This window comes from Cibotium barometz, chromosome 39 (assembly GCF_041138505.1).
Source record: "Cibotium barometz isolate CiBa-2024 chromosome 39, ASM4113850v1, whole genome shotgun sequence".
In the NCBI taxonomy this organism is placed as follows: domain Eukaryota; kingdom Viridiplantae; phylum Streptophyta; class Polypodiopsida; order Cyatheales; family Cibotiaceae; genus Cibotium; species Cibotium barometz.
The window spans coordinates 9,682,124-9,704,394 of NC_141084.1; the positions used below are offsets into that span (position 1 = coordinate 9,682,124).

Here is a 22,271-nt window from a genome sequence, read left to right on the forward strand (position 1 = left end):
GTGTGAGGGTACCTTGGCATTCGGTGGGGCATGTCTTGAACTCGGTGTGCCATGAGTGATGTCTTGAATTCGGTGTGCCATGAGTGTCTTAGAAAAGTGGTACATCGGAGGATTAGGTACTTGGAGTGAAGACAGGGTCCTAACTCTTGCCATTGGATTTTAAACTTTGGTAAGAGGGTGGGAAGGCTTGGCTAGGAGATTATCAAGCAAAGCTCTCTATCAACAAACAAAGCTCTTCATTAACAATCAATCTTCATCGGCACAAAAGTCACATGTAATGTCATCGATCAATGCATGATGCAATGAGGATATGCCTTGATACTATGCCAAATGCCAAGAGAACATTAATTGTGAATTGAGTATATAAGAAATTTGAGATTTGGTCACTAATACAAAGGAGATCATGTCAAAATTTTTCAAAAATTATATGCATGGTTTGGATTGAGGGCATTTGTGGACACATAAGGTGCTTTTGGATGCCAAAGTTGTTTGGAAGCAAGGGGTGGAATATGTGGAACATGCGGAAGGCAAATGGGTACCAAAACTTAAAAGAGCTCTTCAGCAAAATTTGCAGATTCACAAAACCCTAATTCAGTAAAATTACACCTCTTCGTTCCAACATCATTTGGATCCCCAACTTGCTATTTTTCATTGGAGGTCAAACTTGGGCCCAATCAGAAACAACGAGCTATTTGGAACAAATGACATCATAGGATGGATGCACATCATTAGGGCTTCCCAACAATCCATAGTACACCCGAATCTGATGTCGTTTGCAGGGTCAAACTTATATGGTTGACTTTGATCAAAAAGTAAAAATAGAGCATATCCGCGCTTTGACTTTGGTCAAACTCTCTTAGGTATAGTTAGTACGTGTCATCACAAGCTCACGTATGAAATTTCATCTAGGTTCGATGACTTTTGAGTACTCTATAGCCTTATTCCTATTTTCAGCAGTGTCGCACAAACCCTACTACAAAGAATATTAGGACCATTCAAAAATCTTCTGTTCTTGCATATTTGGATTCTACTCCACAAGATCTATCCATGGAGCCCTAGATCATCAAATTCTGACACCATTCAAGACTTCTACTAGCCATTTTTCATTTTTAGCCATTATGTCAAGGAGGCGTCTATCTAAGCAAGGGGTGGATCTTCAAGAGATAAGGGAAGATAGGGAAATGGTGAATGAGGATCGTGTAGAGGGGATTAGTGATGAGGGTATGAATTTACAAGGTGAGAACAACATTGCAAATGCGGCACATAGGACAAATCATGTGCAAAGTGGGTCAAGTTTTGCAAATGTCGCAAATACATCAAATCAATTGGGGGGAGCAAATGCACAAGCAATGCTCGTTATGACAAATGATATATCACAAGTGATGCTAATGATGAGAAGCATGATGGAAAGCATGACGCAAACACTTGTGCAAGAGATTAGGGCCATGTGTGATGACATGAAGACCAAGGATGAAGACAAGCTCACAAGGTTCGACAAGCTTATGTTGAAGACAAAGAGGATCATCAACCAAGTTTTCATTCTACTCATGGTGCTATGCGTAACCCAATATTTCCACACACCCAATGATGCCAAAGGCAAAGGTCATGCATCTCCAAATGAAGGCTCAAGAGTCCCAAGGAGTGATGGTCACGTTCCATTCAAAGGGAATACTCATCGAGGCGGTGCTTCAAGACCTCATGTTGAGGAAGATTTCTTTGGTGAGTTTGAGGATTACAATCATTATATGGATGGGCCTATGCGTAGGCGTGGTGACCGTCATGGGAATGAAGATGAATTCAAGGGTGTGAAGGATAAGATCGTCCTTTCACTTAGTGGTGAAGGCACTAATAATGATATTTTCGAGGAGTGGGTAAACAAATTGGATCTCTATTTTGAGATGAACTCTCGAAGTGAAAAAACTATGGTTTACTTTGCCACCTTACACTTGGAAGGGTATGCTCATGCATGGTGGAGGCATCTCCAATCACAAGGTTATGATGCCACAAGTTGGGATGCTTTCAAAGAAGATATGAGAGACAGATTCACTTCCAAGATGCACAAGGATAAAATGGTTTGTGAATGGGACGATCTACAACAAAGATACTTGAGTGTGAAGGAGTATACACATAAGTTTCTCAAACTTATGCTTCATGTCGAAGGGTTTAGTGAGGAGTTCAAAATAGTGAAGTATATCAAGGACTTAAAGAATGCAATTGGAACGGATCTAAAGGCACAAAGACCAATAACTCTCAAGGATGCAATGATCTTGGTTGAAGTATATGAAGAAAAGATGCAAATACATGGGTGAACACTGAATCGTCGGTCGGATTATGGGTCAAACGCTTTCACAAAGCCACCTCTTACCACTTCTAATGTATCCAAATTTTCTATCGTCTATGATAGTGGTGGTAGACCATACAATGCGGGTGCTTTCAAAAGTGGGAATACTTCTCAAAAGCCTTCACAAGGGGGTGTAAAGCCAACTAATGATGGGATTACCAAGACCAAATTTGTGAAGGAAGACCGCATTAATGAGATGAGGGACAGAAACCTATGCTACAAATGTGGTGGGAAGTATAGCAAAGACCATTGGAAGGAGTGCAAAGCCTGCAATGTCAAGATTAATATGGTTTATTCGAAAGTGGTGGATGACACTAATGACAACGAAATGGAGCCATATGAGTTTGTGGATATCGACTATTCTTTAGAACCGGATGGGGAGTTTCCTTTCGACCCTGGTGGCATGGTTGTCACGGTACGAAAATACGATACCGTATGGGAATTTTTGGTACGATATGAAATTTTCGGATACCGTACGATAAAATACGGTTTTTATTTTTTACACTTACAACCTATGGAGCTTCAAGCTTGAATGTGAGGGAAGGTTGGGAGGGGAGGAGTCTACAGTGCTTGAGGAACCAGAACATGGATATGTGTCTCTCCCGGTTGGATCTCCCGATTGTCTCCAAAAAAGAACCTGGATGGGTAATGCAATACCAAAGGTCTCCCAGTGTAGCGTTTATGACTAAGGGACCGTCCTTGCACAAATACGAGGAGCGCATCTAGGGTGATAAGTTTAGGGACTCCTCTCTAGATCAAAATGGCCATGTTCAAATCTTCTCCCTCATGCATAACTTGAGAATCTAATTGTCTAGCCTACCTATACCAGGGATCCCCAAGTGATGTAGCAAGATTCTCTCATCCTACCAATCAAGTGTACACTACGAGTCTACCTTAGCCGGATTTTTTAGGTCTCTCAACAACCCCATATGGAATATTGAGTGGACACGAAAGTTGCGAAGTATTGGGAGCATTTGGGATCTTCGTAAAGCATGGTTTCTATATTTCTTTTAGCATCTGGATTTTTTTTTTCAAGGAAAAAAAATTATTTATATAAAAAAAAACACCTCGTATCGTACGATACCGTACGATATCGTACCGTACGAACCCATTCGTACCGGTACGAGAAACAACTATGCCTGGTGGTTCTCTTGGTGATCTCCATGACTATGATGATGTTTTACCTCATACTTTGGATACTACAAATGCATATGAACACGATACCCAATCCCAAGAATTGATGACCTCTTAGATGAATTGAAGGGTGCCAAGTTTTTCACCAAGATTGACTTGCGGTCCGGCTATCACCAAATAAGAATGAAAATTGGGGATGAGCATAAGAGGGCATTTCGTACCGAAAGAGGTCTCTATCATTTCATGGTGATGCTGTTTGGGTTATGTAATGCACCGGCCACTTTTCAAGCATTGATGAACAAAGTGCTACAGTCATTTCTCTTCAAGTTTGTATTGGTGTTTTTTGATGACATATTGGTGTATAGCAAGAGTGAAGAGGAGCACTTGGTTCGTGTGAAGGAGGTATTTGCATTGAGAGTCAACCAATTGTATGCCAAAGAAACCAAGTGTACATTCATGGCAAAAGAGGTGGAATACCTTGGTCACATTGTGAGCATTGATGACAGAAAGGTGGACGGTGGGCCCCAAGAAGGTGGAATGTATGAAGAATCGGCCTACTCCCACTAATCTCACTCAAGTGAGGGGATTCTTAGGTCTCTTATCATTCTATCACCGCTTCATTGAGAAGTATGTGCATATAGCGGCTCCTTGACGGATAAGTTGAAGAAAGAGGCATTCTTTTGGGATGTATGGTCACATTGTGAGCATTGATGACAGAAAGGTGGACGGTGGGCCCCAAGAAGGTGGAATGTATGAAGAATCGGCCTACTCCCACTAATCTCACTCAAGTGAGGGGATTCTTAGGTCTCTTATCATTCTATCACCGCTTCATTGAGAAGTATGTGCATATAGCGGCTCCTTGACGGATAAGTTGAAGAAAGAGGCATTCTTTTGGGATGTAACGGCACAAAGGAGTTTTGATGAACTGAAAAGAATGCTTACTTCGGCACCTATCTTGGTATGCCCGGATTTCTCCAGGCCTTTCACTATTAGAGCGGATGCATGTGGAAGAGGCATTGGTGCGTTGTTGTATCAAGACCATGGGGTCATTGCGTATGAAAGCCGCAAACTTGATGACAAAGAGATGGAGATGCATGTGTATGACCAAGAGATGATTGCTATTTTGCATGCAATCAAGAAATGGCATTACTATCTTTATGGAAGCAAGTTTTATGTGCGAAGTGATCATAGGGTTTTTCAATTCTTCCTATCACAATTAAATCTCTCACCTAAGCAAAGAATGTGGTTGGCTACTCTTCAACAATATGATTTTGAGATCACATAGACGAAGGGAAAGGAGAATGTGGTGGCGGCATAGTTGTCATGGTACGATAATATGATACCGTACAGGAATTTTTGGTGCGATATGAAAATTTGGAATATCATACGATAAAATATGGTTTTTTTATTAAAGAACACCTACAAACATAGACATTTTCAATTTGGAAGAGTAGAGTCTAGAGAAGTTGTTTCATTAAAAACAAGTTTGAAGTGACAAACAAAAGTACATAAAGCATAGAGGTGTGATGCGATCATGCGTGCTAGGCGCGAGTACAAAAAGAGAGCCCAACCCCAAGGAGAGACTAGACAAAGGCATCACTATCAGAGCTCTCGTTGAAATCATCCTCATGAGAAGAGGACACATCAGTGGCCTTGCCGAAGTCGCCATCGCTAAGAAGGTTGCCCTCATCATTGAACTCGGGCTCTCTAAGCTCATGTGAGAAGCCAAAGGGAGCATCCTCATCTGCAAGAACGAGTGTGGAGCTACCCAAACCACTCCGCACATAGGTATGCACTATGTTCCTGGAAGCACCACGAATCGTGCATCCACAGCTTCCTACTTGCACTCCTCTGCCACTACCTCCACGCCCACGACGAGTGCGAGTAGGTCATCGATCAAACGACTCAAGCTCTTGATAGTACTTTGCATAGATCCTCTCCTCCTTCTCATCTTGCACTTTGTTAACACTCTTAAGAGTGTCCCCTGTGAGCTTGAATGCATCAACATTCACCTACATTGTACAATGATCAAGTGACAAGCAATGTATTAGAATTTAGTTTCAAATTTCAATAAACATTGAAGTTTGAAATTTGAATGCTTATAAGTTATACCTGTCTTGCCGATTCCATCTTTTGCATTGCGTGCACCATGCGCAAGTTAGACTTAGCACGGCAATACACTAGCCGCTCTAATTGTTGCGTGCTCAAGCGATTGCGTAACTTCGTGTGTACAAGTGAGTAGGAACTCCAGCTCCTATCACATGCATCCGAAGAGCAATCTTGAGCTAGGATTCTCAAAGCCACCTTTTGGAGGCTTGAGAGCGCATATCTAAATGTCTCCCACCAAAAGAGGGACTTCACAAGGGATTCCCTCTTCCCACAGGTAGTAGATGCAAACGCGGCTCCTCCCCTTTTGTCATTGTAGCTTATGAGCTCCTCAAGGAACTTCCCATGGCGATCCTTCGGCAATGCTTTGGGCAAGTAATCATCTCGGGCTTCAAGTAGCTCCACGTTGGTGAAGAGGGCGGTTGATTTGTAAGCCGGATGCAATAATGCGGCAAGACCATGGATAGGTCTTCGCATCCACTTCCATCTCTTCTCCACAATGGCCAACATATCATCGTGCTTCTCCTCGTCGATGGAAGGAGAAGCGTGCATCTCTGCTATTGCCTCTCTCATGAAGTGAACGAGAAGGCCCATGGTGGCTTCCTCCATGTCGGTCATCCGCAATACCCTATAGAAGGGCGTGACCGCAATGACAATAGTGCGGACCGACTGCCAAAACTCCTCCTCTAGGCAAAGTCGTTGCATGGCTTTGGCCTCCGCCGATTCTCGCTCATCCCACTCATTCCACATTGTGGAGACCACACTGTTTGGCGAAGGGAGGATTTCACATCGTGGAGGCGCTCCAAGAGGAGCCATCTTCAATTCCAACTTGCTATGTTCGCGGAACATGCAAGCACCTTCACCTTTGTGGTGAAGAAGGTGACAATAGAGATAGCTTCGGTCATTACTTCCTTCATCCACACTAACTTGCCCATATCCTCCATGAGCCAGTCAATGGAATGGGAGACACAAGGCATCCATACTATGGAGGGATAGTCCTCCTCTAGCAATTTCCCCATCCGACAACAATTTGAAGCGTTGTCGGTGATGACTTGCACCACGTTCTCCGATCGGACCTATATGTCACAATGCACATGAATGGATGCAATGAGCGTATGCGGTACGAGACTTGAGCATGACATAGCCACATATCATATTTACTAAAGCCTAAACTTTAAACTTTAAAGACTTGAGTGCAATTTGAATTTTACCTCCATGATGGCTTGCTTAATATGGCGATATATGACTGCACCCGATGTTTTCCTCCCCGCCTTTCCGGAATCCACGCCCCGCACAAAGTATGTGCCAAGAGGGCAAGAGACAAGTATGTTGATGATGCCTCTCTTCTTCCGGTCACTCCATCCGTCGGAGAGGATGCTACACCCATACTTGGACCATGTTGCCCGCACCGGATTGAGAGATCTATCGATTCTCTCCCTCTCATCCACAAGCCTCTTCGTGCGCGTATTCTAGAGACTACAAGTTTGGGGACTTCGCCTGCGAGCTCCGCCTCCCCCCCCCCCCGCTGCTTCTCGCCGTCGCGCCCCCCTCTCCCCCCCGCCAGTCCTTCGCTTTCTCCTCCGTCCTCTCCCCCGCCTCCTTCATTGCGCCCTTCCTCGCCATCTCTCCGCCGCCTTCTGCCTCGCATCCTCCCCCGCCATCGCTCCCCCGCCTCCTTCCTCGTTTCCTCCCCCGCCTTCTTCCCCCCCCGCCTTCTCCTCCTCCGCCTCCTTCCACGCTGCCTCCCCCGCCATCCCCCCCCCGCTTGCTTCCTTCCCCCGACATCTCTTCCCCCGCCTCTCTACCTCCCTCGCCTCCTTCTCCTCCGTCTCTCTTCTCTCCCCCGCCACCTATCCCCCCTCCGCCTTCTCCTCCGCTGCGCGTCTCTTCCCCTCCGCCTTCTCCCTGTCCTCCCCTTCCATCTCGCCCCTCCCCCCACCGCTAGCTCCCCCCCCCCCCCCCCCAGCTCCCCCCTCCCCCCCCCGCCCCGCCCCCGCTATCGTGTAGCCCTCCGCCTCTCCTTTTCCTCGCAGGGCTGTGTCCCTCCCGTTGGTGACCCCGGTTTCTGGCCTTTTCCCTCTGGAGGACTCCATGGAAGCCTCTCCGACTACCCCTGCCGATTCCGGTCTCCGTCTGGAGTTCACAGCTGAAGATCTTCAGTTGTTTGTTTCCACAGTATCCGCTCTTGAGGCCTCCTCCTTGGTCTGCAAGATAGTGGGTAGCCGTCCGATGCGGAGAGAGCTTCGCGACCTTCTGCAAGGCAGCCTTGTTGGCGTGCCCGCCAAGATCGTCAGCGTAGATTTTTTGGGACGTGGCTACTACCAGGTGGATTTCGAGTCCCCCCAGGCAGCTCAGATGGTGCTGGCTCGGAGCCCCATTGCCCTCCGCTCATCCCGGGCGTTCCTGGCGCGATGGACTCATGGTTTCGACCCCGCTTCTGACCCGCTAGCAGGCGCGACAGGTTTCCCCGTCACTATCTGCTTTCCTGGACTCCGTAGGGAGTACTTGCCCCTCTTGTCATCCATTGGCAAGGCGTTCGGGCAGGTGGTGGAGACGCCTCAGACAGCGGCTTCAGTGATTGCTCGGGCAGCAGGACTCCCGGCCATTCGTGTTGTGGTTCCGTCGCCGGAGTCCCTCCCGAAGACGATCCTCCTCCCTTGTCTTTCTGGAGGACATCTGATACAGCGCGTGGAGTATTCGGGCCTCCCCGGCCAGTGTTACACATGTCGGGAGATGGACCATCTCGCACGCGCCTGTCCCCGCAAGGGGGTTCATCCTTCACGCTATGCCGCCTCTGGACCCCCTGCAGGAGACCCGAGGGGTGGCCATCCACCTCAGAGACCGGACATCCCTGGCTCGCCACAGCAGGCGCCATCATCTGACGAGCAGGCCCCGGCGGAGGATGCCGCGCAGACCCAGGAGGCTGGCGGATGGCAGGAGGTTCGCCGGCGGAAACGCCCGGCCCGCAGGGACCGTCGCAGACGCCAGCAGGCAGCACAGGCTGGCGGACAGGCGACTCCGGCTGGCGTACAGGCACCTACCCGCACTTATGCTCTAGTAAGGGATAGGCGGCCAGCAGGTCCCACCCTGATGGACGAGGATTCAGACTCAGTGCCCGTTGAGGCCGCTGGTGGAGCCTCCCACGTGGAGACCCCGCTCCCGCCTCCCCCCGCGGGGGGCCCCGCCCCCTCCTTGGAGCAGATTCCTGAGGATCCCGGGCCGCACTCTGCGACCCCCAGCTCCCCTTCCCCTCACCCGTCACTCCTTCCACCCCCCCTCTCCCCCCCCCCTCTCCCCCCCCTCCCGCCTCCCTCGGCGGCCCCCCCTGACACCTATCCTCTGGCAGATGCCTCTCCATCCTCTCCTCGCTCTCCCCCCTCCTCGCCGCGAGCCCCCATCCCTCCCTCGGCCTCTCCAGGATACTTCGCCAGACCACCCACTGCCCCGGGGCAGCGCAGCTGGGTAGGCCAGAGTTCAGTCCAACGGCTGTTCCACCGCCACTCCGGGCCGGTGGAGATGGCGATCCTAGCTTCGCGCGCCACAGAGTTCTCTCAAGACTCCCCTGGGGGGCCCCCGCGAGTGATGGGGCTACCAGTGGATTACGTTTTTTTCAGGTGCCTCCAGCTGGATGCTGGCCTGTTTGAGACACTGGTCGCGCCCTTGCGAGTTTGCGTGGTGTGCCATCCCTCTCGTTCTCCTTCAGTGGTGAGCAGCATGGTGGCCTTCTCCTTTCCTCTCAGTGTTGCCCCAGACACAGCCATGGGATTGCAACTCTGTAGAGGAAGTTTTGCGTGATCAGATACTGGAGTTTTCTCACCACTTCAGTGAATTGGGGCTCACGGACCTATTGCAGACCCGATTACACTCAGCCCGCATGAGCTTGTTTGGTATAGGAGATTGGCGGGCGGATCCGGTCCACACCTCAGTTGAGGCGGTGCTACTGATTCTCCTCCATGCCGCCCCGAGGGTGTAGCCTACCTTTAGATACATATATGCAGAGGACTGGTCTCACGCCTATGCCCTGGACAGGGCGAAGGCAGAGTGGGGCTGGACTCAGAGACAGGTCACCCTCTTTTTGGAGAGACTCCGCACCCGGACAGACAGTGACTATTCTCCCTCCAAGCCGGCGCCCAAGACTGACAGAGTGGAGGGCAGATCATCCGGGCCGGCTGAGAGGGGTGAGCCAGTGGCGGCTGCTTCACTTGCCATAGCTCATCCATGAGGATCCTCTCATGGAACATCCAGGGTCTCGGTGGACATCGCTGCTACATTGGTCGGGGCAGACTTCGCCAGGAGATCCAGAGGGCTCTCGTTGGAGGACCCATAGATATCCTTTTCATCTAGGAGCACCACCTTTCTGCCGGGCGTACCCGCACCTGCGGAAAGATCTTGCCAGGCAGGAGTCACACTTTTTGGTCACCGGCATATGGCTCCCAGGGGAACCAGGGTGGAGTATGCATCTCAGTCAGCGAGCAGCTTCTATCCGAGGTTGTGGACTCTGGCACTCTGGTCCAGGGTCGAGCGCAGTGGATCATCCTTCGGGTTGGGGAAGACCGCATTGGCTTCCTCAACTTCTACGCCCCTAATGGGGCGACCGGGAGAGCCGAGTTCTGGAGCACCATTAGGCAGTCCCTCCCCTTGGCAGACCATTGGTGCCTAGGAGGGGATTGCAACATGCTGGAGGATGCAGAGGACAGGATGGGGGGCAGCCAGGAGACCATTCATGGGCCGGAGCTCGCTGCCTGGGAGGAACTAGTGCTGCAGGTGAGAGGCCAGGATCCGTGGACTCTCCCGGAGTTTGGCAGGTTGTAGGGGAGTCTATCTTTCTCGCGCTCGGATAGACGGGCCACAGGAGTTAACCTTTCCCGCATCGACAGGTTTTACATTGATGAGTGGGCTTGTGATAGAGGTGGCACTGTGGGCATACTTGCAGGCTCCTCGTTTTCAGACCACTTTCCAGTGCTTCTCCAGATCGAGGAGCCTACGAGAGGAGAGCGGGGCCAGAGCGTCCGGATTCCAGATTGTCTCATAGAGGAGCCCGAGATTGCGATCAGAGTTGAGCAGGTCTGGCAGGAGCTGCAATTCAGGAGAGGATCGGCAGCCAGCGATCTTGCCAGTGGCTTGCAGGAGATCAGTTGGATGCTCAGACAGGCTGCCTTGGACCGTCTGGAGGCCTTCAGAGAGCAGGAGAGGAGCCTACGGAGGAGTCTAGCATCCCTCCAGAGACTCCAGGAGAGGGATCCTACAAGCCTTTGGATCTCAGAGCAGATGGAGTCAGCTCGCACTGAGATCAGATCCATCGAGGAGAGGAGGGTGGAGTTCCGATTCCATGCTCGGGCTTCTTTTTGGACACAGGCTGGAGACAGAGTGACTCGAGATTTCTTTGAGGCGACAGGGCCTCGCTTCAGACGAGAGGGTCTCAGGCGTCTTCGGCAGGCTGATGGCCAGGTTGTGGTGGATCCCCCCAGGGTTCGGGCGATAGCCACAGATTTTTACAGGGATCTTCTCTCTGCTGAGCCAGCAGATGACAGGGTGAGAGAGGCTTGGGAGGCAGTCTGGAGCTTCACGAGACCGGTTGTGCCGGCCCATTTGCAGCACTCCCTTCTCTCCCCCTTCTCGGATACGGAACTGGAGGAGGCTCTTCAGGCATTACCTCGGGGCAAATGCCCAGGAGAGGACGGTCTCTCAGTGGCTTTCTTCCAGAGGTACTGGGGCCTCTTACATAGGGGCTTCAGATTGGCATTCCAGGAGATTATGGAGTCGGGAGTCATGCCGGACAGCATGGCAGAGGGGTTGATTCACTTGATCCCCAAAGAGGGAGGAGACAGACTGGAGATTAGACAGTGGAGACCGATCACCTTGCTAGGCACGGCCTACAAGGTCCTAGCTAAGGCGATCAACAGGCGGCTTCAGCCTCACCTTCCGGACATCATCCACTCCACGCAGACAAGCTTCATCCAGGATAGGAGCATTCTGGATAACATTTTCTCTTTCTGGGAGGCTACGGCTTTGGCTAGATTTCGGCAGGAGGATCTGGCAGTGCTCCTTCTCGACTTCGAGAAGGCATATGATCGGGTGGACTGGGCCTTCTTGGAAGGCACTATGGAGAGGATGGGCTTCCCCCCTCAGTGGATCCGTGGGGTCTCTGCACTCTACACATCGGCTCATAGCCAGGGGCTGATACAGGGCGTGCGCGGAGAGAGGTTCCAGCTCTCGCGCTCGGTGCGGCAAGGGTGCCCCTTGGCGCCCTTTCTTTTTCTTTTTGTGGCGGAGGCCATGAGCACTTTTTTGACGGCACAGGATACAGGTTTGCGGGGCCTCCAGCTTCCCATCCGCACCTCGGAGGAGCTCCTAGACTCGGAGTTTGCGGATGACACTGCTGTCTATCTTCAGGGAGGTGAGGAGAACCTCCGCCGCTTCGCCTCAGCCATGGACAGGTTTTGCAGAGCTTCGGGCGCTTTGATCAACTGGCACAAGTCGTGTGGGTTGTGGGTCAGTTCTATGCCCCCCCCGACTTGGAGGCCAGTTGATGGTTTTCAGTGGCTTCCCCCCGGCACTACAGTGCGTTATTTGGGATGCTATGTGGGCATTGACATATCTCCGGAGTAGCAGATAGCCCCCCTTCTTCTGAGCATTCGGAAGAAGCTTCTGTATTGGAGTACGGCTCGTTTATCTCTGGCTGGCCGAGTAGTTGTGGCCAACTAGGTTCTGCTTGCTACCATGTGGTACATCACTTCTTGCTGGGCCTTCTCTCGGGCGTGCATTGGCCAGGTGCAGAGGCTCATCAGGAACTTTCTTTGGTCCGGTGGCGACGGGCGGCCCACCAGGGCCAAGGTGGCATGGGCTGTGATCACTCAGCCGAGGGAGAGAGGCGGCCTGGGCATTGTTGATCCCATTTGCCAAAGCCGAGCTTTGCTTGGCAAGTTGGTAGTTCGTGGCCTCCTGCTAGGCGCTGAGCTGTGGAAGGAGTTTCTTGTTTCCAGGATGCTCAGCCGCACTCCTTCTCTTAGCGGCCCCTGGATCCCCAGCATCAGGTGGATCTTTACAGAGCAGCGATCCAGAGGAGTGGGCCTTGGCTTCGAGGAGCGTTTTGCAGCTAGCCTTCTGAGGGCCTGGGCGCATCTGAGGCCGGCACTCTTCCAGAGTCCCCCGGGCACCGATGAGGAGCGCCTGAGGCAGCCATTGATCTGGAACCCCTTGATTCGACTTCCCAGTGGCCATATGGTTGGATCGCGGTCTCACGTGTCGTGGGGCCCGTTGAGCTCCGGCCCAGCCCAGTCCCTAGACGACTGGATATGTTTTCAGCAGCTGCCTCTAGAGGCTCAGGAGAGGAGACTCAGTGGGATGAGGGGCAGAGAGTTGATGAGACAGGACATTGAGGCGGCCATCCCCCGGGAGTGGCGGACCCCAGTACAGGACCCTCCACCTCCACAGTGGATGGGTGTCTTTACTCGGCATGAGATCCTTCTAGCGGTCTGCGGCACAGCGGAGAGAGCCGCCCCACTCACTTTCGAGGTGGGAGAGGGTGGCCAGCTTCAGAGGACACGACTAGATTTGGATGGGCTCCAGGGTTGTATTCTTCAGAGGGTGCGGGTGGTCGGCTTTCATCAGAGACAGTGGCATGTAGACCCCTCACCAAATGCACAAGCAATGCTCGTTATGACAAATGATATATCACAAGTGATGCTAATGATGAGAAGCATGATGGAAAGCATGACGCAAACACTTGTGCAAGAGATTAGGGCCATGTGTGATGACATGAAGACCAAGGATGAAGACAAGGGTGGACCATCTCACAAGGTTCGACAAGCTTATGTTGAAGACAAAGAGGATCATCAACCAAGTTTTCATTCTACTCATGGTGCTATGCGTAACCCAATATTTCCACACACCCAATGATGCCAAAGGCAAAGGTCATGCATCTCCAAATGAAGGCTCAAGAGTCCCAAGGAGTGATGGTCACGTTCCATTCAAAGGGAATACTCATCGAGGCGGTGCTTCAAGACCTCATGTTGAGGAAGATTTCTTTGGTGAGTTTGAGGATTACAATCATTATATGGATGGGCCTATGCGTAGGCGTGGTGACCGTCATGGGAATGAAGATGAATTCAAGGGTGTGAAGGATAAGATCGTCCTTTCACTTAGTGGTGAAGGCACTAATAATGATATTTTCGAGGAGTGGGTAAACAAATTGGATCTCTATTTTGAGATGAACTCTCGAAGTGAAAAAACTATGGTTTACTTTGCCACCTTACACTTGGAAGGGTATGCTCATGCATGGTGGAGGCATCTCCAATCACAAGGTTATGATGCCACAAGTTGGGATGCTTTCAAAGAAGATATGAGAGACAGATTCACTTCCAAGATGCACAAGGATAAAATGGTTTGTGAATGGGACGATCTACAACAAAGATACTTGAGTGTGAAGGAGTATACACATAAGTTTCTCAAACTTATGCTTCATGTCGAAGGGTTTAGTGAGGAGTTCAAAATAGTGAAGTATATCAAGGACTTAAAGAATGCAATTGGAACGGATCTAAAGGCACAAAGACCAATAACTCTCAAGGATGCAATGATCTTGGTTGAAGTATATGAAGAAAAGATGCAAATACATGGGTGAACACTGAATCGTCGGTCGGATTATGGGTCAAACGCTTTCACAAAGCCACCTCTTACCACTTCTAATGTATCCAAATTTTCTATCGTCTATGATAGTGGTGGTAGACCATACAATGCGGGTGCTTTCAAAAGTGGGAATACTTCTCAAAAGCCTTCACAAGGGGGTGTAAAGCCAACTAATGATGGGATTACCAAGACCAAATTTGTGAAGGAAGACCGCATTAATGAGATGAGGGACAGAAACCTATGCTACAAATGTGGTGGGAAGTATAGCAAAGACCATTGGAAGGAGTGCAAAGCCTGCAATGTCAAGATTAATATGGTTTATTCGAAAGTGGTGGATGACACTAATGACAACGAAATGGAGCCATATGAGTTTGTGGATATCGACTATTCTTTAGAACCGGATGGGGAGTTTCCTTTCGACCCTGGTGGCATGGTTGTCACGGTACGAAAATACGATACCGTATGGGAATTTTTGGTACGATATGAAATTTTCGGATACCGTACGATAAAATACGGTTTTTATTTTTTACACTTACAACCTATGGAGCTTCAAGCTTGAATGTGAGGGAAGGTTGGGAGGGGAGGAGTCTACAGTGCTTGAGGAACCAGAACATGGATATGTGTCTCTCCCGGTTGGATCTCCCGATTGTCTCCAAAAAAGAACCTGGATGGGTAATGCAATACCAAAGGTCTCCCAGTGTAGCGTTTATGACTAAGGGACCGTCCTTGCACAAATACGAGGAGCGCATCTAGGGTGATAAGTTTAGGGACTCCTCTCTAGATCAAAATGGCCATGTTCAAATCTTCTCCCTCGTGCATAACTTGAGAATCTAATTGTCTAGCCTACCTATACCAGGGATCCCCAAGTGATGTAGCAAGATTCTCTCATCCTACCAATCAAGTGTACACTACGAGTCTACCTTAGCCAGATTTTTTAGGTCTCTCAACAACCCCATATGGAATATTGAGTGGACACGAAAGTTGTGAAGTATTGCGAGCATTTGGGATCTTCGTAAAGCATGGTTTCTATATTTTTTTAGCATCTGGATTTTTTTTTTCAAGGAAAAAAAATTATTTATATAAAAAAAAACACCTCGTATCGTACGATACCATACGATATCGTATCGTACGAACCCATTCGTACCGGTGCGAGAAACAACTATGCCTGGTGGTTCTCTTGGTGATCTCCATGACTATGATGATGTTTTACCTCATACTTTGGATACTACAAATGCATATGAACACGATACCCAATCCCAAGAATTGATGACCTCTTAGATGAATTGAAGGGTGCCAAGTTTTTCACCAAGATTGACTTGCGGTCCGGCTATCACCAAATAAGAATGAAAATTGGGGATGAGCATAAGAGGGCATTTCGTACCGAAAGAGGTCTCTATCATTTCATGGTGATGCTGTTTGGGTTATGTAATGCACCGGCCACTTTTCAAGCATTGATGAACAAAGTGCTACAGTCATTTCTCTTCAAGTTTGTATTGGTGTTTTTTGATGACATATTGGTGTATAGCAAGAGTGAAGAGGAGCACTTGGTTCGTGTGAAGGAGGTATTTGCATTGAGAGTCAACCAATTGTATGCCAAAGAAACCAAGTGTACATTCATGGCAAAAGAGGTGGAATACCTTGGTCACATTGTGAGCATTGATGACAGAAAGGTGGACGGTGGGCCCCAAGAAGGTGGAATGTATGAAGAATCGGCCTACTCCCACTAATCTCACTCAAGTGAGGGGATTCTTAGGTCTCTTATCATTCTATCACCGCTTCATTGAGAAGTATGTGCATATAGCGGCTCCTTGACGGATAAGTTGAAGAAAGAGGCATTCTTTTGGGATGTAACGGCACAAAGGAGTTTTGATGAACTGAAAAGAATGCTTACTTCGGCACCTATCTTGGTATGCCCGGATTTCTCCAGGCCTTTCACTATTAGAGCGGATGCATGTGGAAGAGGCATTGGTGCGTTGTTGTATCAAGACCATGGGGTCATTGCTTATGAAAGCCGCAAACTTGATGACAAAGAGATGGAGATGCATGTGTATGACCAAGAGATGATTGCTATTTTGCATGCAATCAAGAAATGGCATTACTATCTTTATGGAAGCAAGTTTTATGTGCGAAGTGATCATAGGGTTTTTCAATTCTTCCTATCACAATTAAATCTCTCACCTAAGCAAAGAATGTGGTTGGCTACTCTTCAACAATATGATTTTGAGATCACATAGACGAAGGGAAAGGAGAATGTGGTGGCGGCATAGTTGTCATGGTACGATAATATGATACCGTACAGGAATTTTTGGTGCGATATGAAAATTTGGAATATCATACGATAAAATATGGTTTTTTTTATTAAAGAACACCTACAAACATAGACATTTTCAATTTGGAAGAGTAGAGTCTAGAGAAGTTGTTTCATTAAAAACAAGTTTGAAGTGACAAAAGTACATAAAGCATAGAGGTGTGATGCGATCATGCGCGCTAGGCGCGAGTACAAAAAGAGAGCCCAAGCCCAAGGAGAGACTAGACAAAGGCATCACTATCAGAGCTCTCGTTGAAATCATCCTCATGAGAAGAGGACACATCAGTGGCCTCGCCGAAGTCGCCATCGCTAAGAAGGTTGCCCTCATCATTGAACTCGGGCTCTCTAAGCTCATGTGAGAAGCCAAAGGGAGCATCCTCATCTGCAAGAACGAGTGTGGAGCTACCCAAACCACTCCGCACATAGGTATGCACTATGTCCCTGGAAGCACCACGAATCCTGCATCCACAACTTCCTACTTGCACTCCTCTGCCACTACCTCCACGCCCACGACGAGTGCGAGTAGGTCATCGATCAAACGACTCAAGCTCTTGATAGTACTTTGCATAGATCCTCTCCTCCTTCTCATCTTGCACTTTGTTAACACTCTTAAGAGTGTCCCCTGTGAGCTTGAATGCATCAACATTCACCTACATTGTACAATGATCAAGTGACAAGCAATGTATTAGAATTTAGTTTCAAATTTCAATAAACATTGAAGTTTGAAATTTGAATGCTTAAAGTTATACCTGTCTTGCCGATTCCATCTTTTGCATTGCGTGCACCATGCGCAAGTTAGACTTAGCACGGCAATACACTAGCCGCTCTAACTGTTGCGTGCTCAAGCGATTGCGTAACTTCGTGTGTACAAGTGAGTAGGAACTCCAGCTCCTATCACATGCATCCGAAGAGCAATCTTGAGCTAGGATTCTCAAAGCCACCTTTTGGAGGCTTGAGAGCGCATATCTAAATGTCTCCCACCAAAAGAGGGACTTCACAAGGGATTCCCTCTTCCCACAGGTAGTAGATGCAAACGCGGCTCCTCCCCTTTGGTCATTGTAGCTTATGAGCTCCTCAAGGAACTTCCCATGGCGATCCTTCGGCAATGCTTTGGGCAAGTAATCATCTCGGGCTTCAAGTAGCTCCACGTTGGTGAAGAGGGCGGATGATTTGTAAGCCGGATGCAATAATGCGGCAAGACCATGGATAGGTCTTCGCATCCACTTCCATCTCTTCTCCACAATGGCCAACATATCATCGTGCTTCTCCTCGTGGATGGAAGGAGAAGCGTGCATCTCTGCTATTGCCTCTCTCATGAAGTGAACGAGAAGGCCCATGGTGGCTTCCTCCATGTCGGTCATCCGCAATACCCTATAGAAGGGCGTGACCGCAATGACAATAGTGTGGACCGACTGCCAAAACTCCTCCTCTAGGCAAAGTCGTTGCATGGCTTTGGCCTCCGCCGATTCTCGCTCATCCCACTCATTCCACATTGTGGAGACCACACTGTTTGGCGAAGGGAGGATTTCACATCGTGGAGGCGCTCCAAGAGGAGCCATCTTCAATTCCAACTTGCTATGTTCGCGGAACATGGCAAGCACCTTCACCTTTGTGGTGAAGAAGGTGACAATAGAGATAGCTTCGGTCATTACTTCCTTCATCCACACTAACTTGCCCATATCCTCCATGAGCCAGTCAATGCAATGGGAGACACAAGGCATCCATACTATGGAGGGATAGTCCTCCTCCAGCAATTTCCCCATCCGACAACAATTTGAAGCGTTGTCGGTGATGACTTGCACCACGTTCTCCGATCGGACCTATATGTCACAATGCACATGAATGGATGCAATGAGCGTATGCGGTATGAGACTTGAGCATGACATAGCCACATATCATATTTACTAAAGCCTAAACTTTAAACTTTAAAGACTTGAGTGCAATTTGAATTTTACCTCCATGATGGCTTGCTTAATATGGCGATATATGACTGCACCCGATGTTTTCCTCCCCGCCTTTCCGGAATCCACGCCCCGCACAAAGTATGTGCCAAGAGGGCAAGAGACAAGTATGTTGATGATGCCTCTCTTCTTCCGATCACTCCATCCGTCGGAGAGGATGCTACACCCATACTTGGACCATGCTGCCCGCACCGGATTGAGAGATCTATTGATTCTCTCCGCCTCATCCACAAGCCTCTTCGTGCGCATGTCATGATAGGAGATGCCAATCCATCCTTCACATGGGCCCACATTTGCAATGGCTTTCACCATTGACTTCCATTGATCTACCTTGAGCACATGGAATGAGAGATTGCACTCAATAATGGTGCGTGCAATCCCTATATCCGCTAACCGTGGCCGTTCTCGGAGATGTGATAGAGAAGAAGAGAACCCCCCGGTGGCTTGCCTCATGGGAGACTCAAGCCTTTGTCTCTTTGAGGAGGCGGAGGCAGCATCGGCGGAAGCGGCACCGACGGAGGCGGCGGTGGGGAAGGATGTATCGCAAGGCAGGGAAATGACCTCATCATCCGCCCTTGAGCTTCTACCACTATCACGGTGAGCAACCAATCCACCCTTGATCTTGTTGAAGATCTCATCGGATATAGTAAGGGGGACTTCCTTGCATGGCGCAACTTGCCCCCCCACCTTTCTGAGATGTTGGAGAACCCTAGTAACTCCACTTGTGTATTGTTTGCCACAATACTTATAAGTCCACCTATATGACTTGACTTTCCTGGATAGCATGCACATTGAAGGCTTCATTCTTCTCCCTCGTCATTGTAATAGAGAGAGAAGTTAGAAGATTCAAGAGATGGATAGGCTTGAGAGAGAGAGAGAGAGAGAGAGAGAGAGAGAGAGAGAGAGAGAGAGAGATATTAAGCGTCTACTAAAGACCCAATGGGCCTATGAGACCAAAGTGGTACAATAATTCAAGAGATGGATAGGCTTGAGAGAGAGAGAGAGAGAGAGAGAGAGAGAGAGAGAGAGAGAGAAAGATATATTAAGAGTCTACTAAAGACCCAATGGGCCTATGAGACCAAAGAAAGATATATTAAGCGTCTACTAAAGACCCAATGGGCCTATGAGACCAAAGTGGTACAATAATGTCCATGGCATATCTCATCATGGAATGGAAAATAAAACAGAATGAAAACATAAATATAGCTCTCACTGGGGTGTTACAAAACTGTCCATGGAAGCTCGTCATGGAATACTAAGAACAGAAAAACATGGGAGCAACATCAGCTCCGAGTAGATGGTATACCACTCTCCAAAATGTCAAGCATGGGGCTTGAGTCCTTGAGGCTTGACTCTTGAGAGAGAGAAAGCCTAAAGGTTTGAGAGAGACAGAGGCTTGAGAGAAGGCCCACGGGGGAGAGAGTGGCTTGAAAGTTGAGAGTTGTGAGAGAGAGAGAGAGAGAGAGAGAGAGGGGGGGGCTTGATAGTCACTTGAGCAATGAGAGCCTTGAGGGAAGCTTAGGGGGTGGGCATTTTATAAGTATGGGCCATGGCCCACGGCCCATGGCATAGCAAAACACATGTCACAAGGGCCCAAGGCAAGCAACACATGTCACAAGGCAAGCCAAAAACAGCCAGAAAACGGCCCATAAAACGACTAGAAAACGGTGCAAGAAACGGGCAACTCCAACGGCTAGAAATGGCCATATCGTACCGTACGGTACCGTACCGTGCGAATCGCACCGTACGAACCTGTTCGTACCGGTACGAGAAATAACTATGGGTGGCAGATTCACTTTCTAGAATGTGGGCATGTTCTTTATCGGCCATCACAGAAGTGCATAATGATTGAATTGAGGAGATTCAAGAGGAATATATGCTTGATGATGAGGCTTCGCAAATAGTGCAGAAATTACAGCATGGTGTTTGTGATGATCTACCTCATTTTCAGTTACAAAATTATCTTCTCTATCAAAAGGAAAGGGTGTATCTTGTATCCCACTCATCCTTTAAGAAGAAGGTCATGGATGAGATGCATACTACTCCCATGGCGGGACCTTTGGGTTTGTTCATAACCTATGATGCCATAAGGAAGAGCTTTCATTGGAAAGGTCAATGGAAGGAAGTCAAAGAGTATGTTGCTAAGTGTATGCTTTGTCAACTTAACAAGGTTCCCACACATAAGTCCGGTGGTTTGCTTCAGCCTTTACCTATTCCGGAAGGTAAATGAACACACATTGCTATGTATGGCTTGCCTTCTACCAAGAGGGGTTGGGATAGCATCTATGTGGTAGTTGACCGATTGACAAAAGCTGTCCGTTTTGTACCAACAAAGTGAGGCACTCGACTTCTATGGTGGCACACCAATTCATGGAAAATGTGTTCAAGTTGCATGGTATGCCGCAGCAAATAGCGAGTGATCGAGATGTGAAGTTTATGGGTACATTTTGGCGTACATTGTTGGCATTATCATCTCCAGATTGGACATATATGTGCATATTTCATGCTGTATCTCGCCAGATTTATGAGGCCATGCATTCATCTTATTTTAGATATTTTTCTGCTATTTTTGTCTATTTTTAGACATTATTTTAGTATTTTTTTGCATAGTCGGTCAGCCCACTGTTTTTATGCTGGCCGACCAGCTCTTGTCCAACCTATATATAGGTGGATTGGGTTTGCATCATTAGCACTTCATTATTCAGCCATTGCTGTTGGTTGTATGCACCTACGGGCAGCCCTTGTGCTCTACTTCAGCAGATAACAAGTCTTCTACTTCAGTTTTATTGCACATGTGCTTCTTTGCAAGATCTATTTGCTGTTTTTTCTGTTTTACAGCCATTCTTTCATACATTGTTTGATAGCATGGGCACTTAGTTGACTCCATAGTACGGCCTATCATCCAAAAACCGATGGTCAAACCGAGAGGGTCAATAAGTGGCTTGTGTCTTTAATTGAGTGTCAACTGTTTTGAAGTTGTACAACAACTTGAATGAAAAATTTGTTACTGCCATTAAAAGTAGTATTTGGAGAAATTGTGCAAGGACGTATTTACTTGAATTTTGATCACTAATGATGTTAGCGCATCTCATCCTTAGATGCTTGGGGCCTTCAGTACAATGAACTATCAGTATTTCTAGATATTTAATTTCTTTTCAGGATGCTTGAAAATCTGCTAGAACACTTGAAAGGAAGGGTTTCTAAATGTTGATGGTATGCAGATGTGACGGCTCCATTATTGGTGGAGGTGGACCAAATTTATCACTTAGCTTGTCCAGCTTCACCAATATTCTATAAATATAATCCAGTGAAGGTAAAGTGACTGCTGCTGTTGATTCGTTGCATCATTTCCTTTTGCATTTCAACTTAATACAGTATGGCCAGCCCTTATGTGCCAGATAGCCTATTGGGATGTGCTGATCTGTTTTTCATGGGCCTGTTTGTACCAACCAGAATTGTATGTGCTTATATAAATATAAATAAACAATTTAAAAAAATATATAGATAAACATAAACATAAACATAAACATACATGTGTGTAGCCAAAGGGCACATAGACTAGTGGAGACTAGTGGCAAGCTTGTGACTTGAGGAGGGGAGGTCTCGAGTCAAATCCCTGGAGGTCCTAATTGGTATTGTGGCTGATTTGCGACCACAAGTTCTAGTGCCTTAAGGTGGGAAGACTAAGCTGCCTCTGTGTGTACAGAAGGATCTACTCAAGGAAAAACAAACACGTACATCTGTGTATGTGTACTACATAAATGTAAATGTGCAGGTGTGTGTATACATGTAATGC

At 48.2% G+C, this 22,271-nt stretch overlaps 1 protein-coding gene across 1 annotated transcript in view; it reads left to right on the plus strand.

The window, feature by feature from the left end:
* The window catches only part of LOC147615699 (UDP-glucuronic acid decarboxylase 5-like), a 45,180-nt gene that overhangs the window by 19,634 nt on the left and 3,275 nt on the right, over positions 1-22,271 (plus strand). Inside the window, exon 4 of the mRNA XM_086778263.1 lies at positions 21,697-21,788. Within this exon, the coding sequence (XP_086634389.1) occupies positions 21,697-21,788 (92 nt within the window). The remainder of the gene's footprint in view (positions 1-21,696; positions 21,789-22,271) is intronic.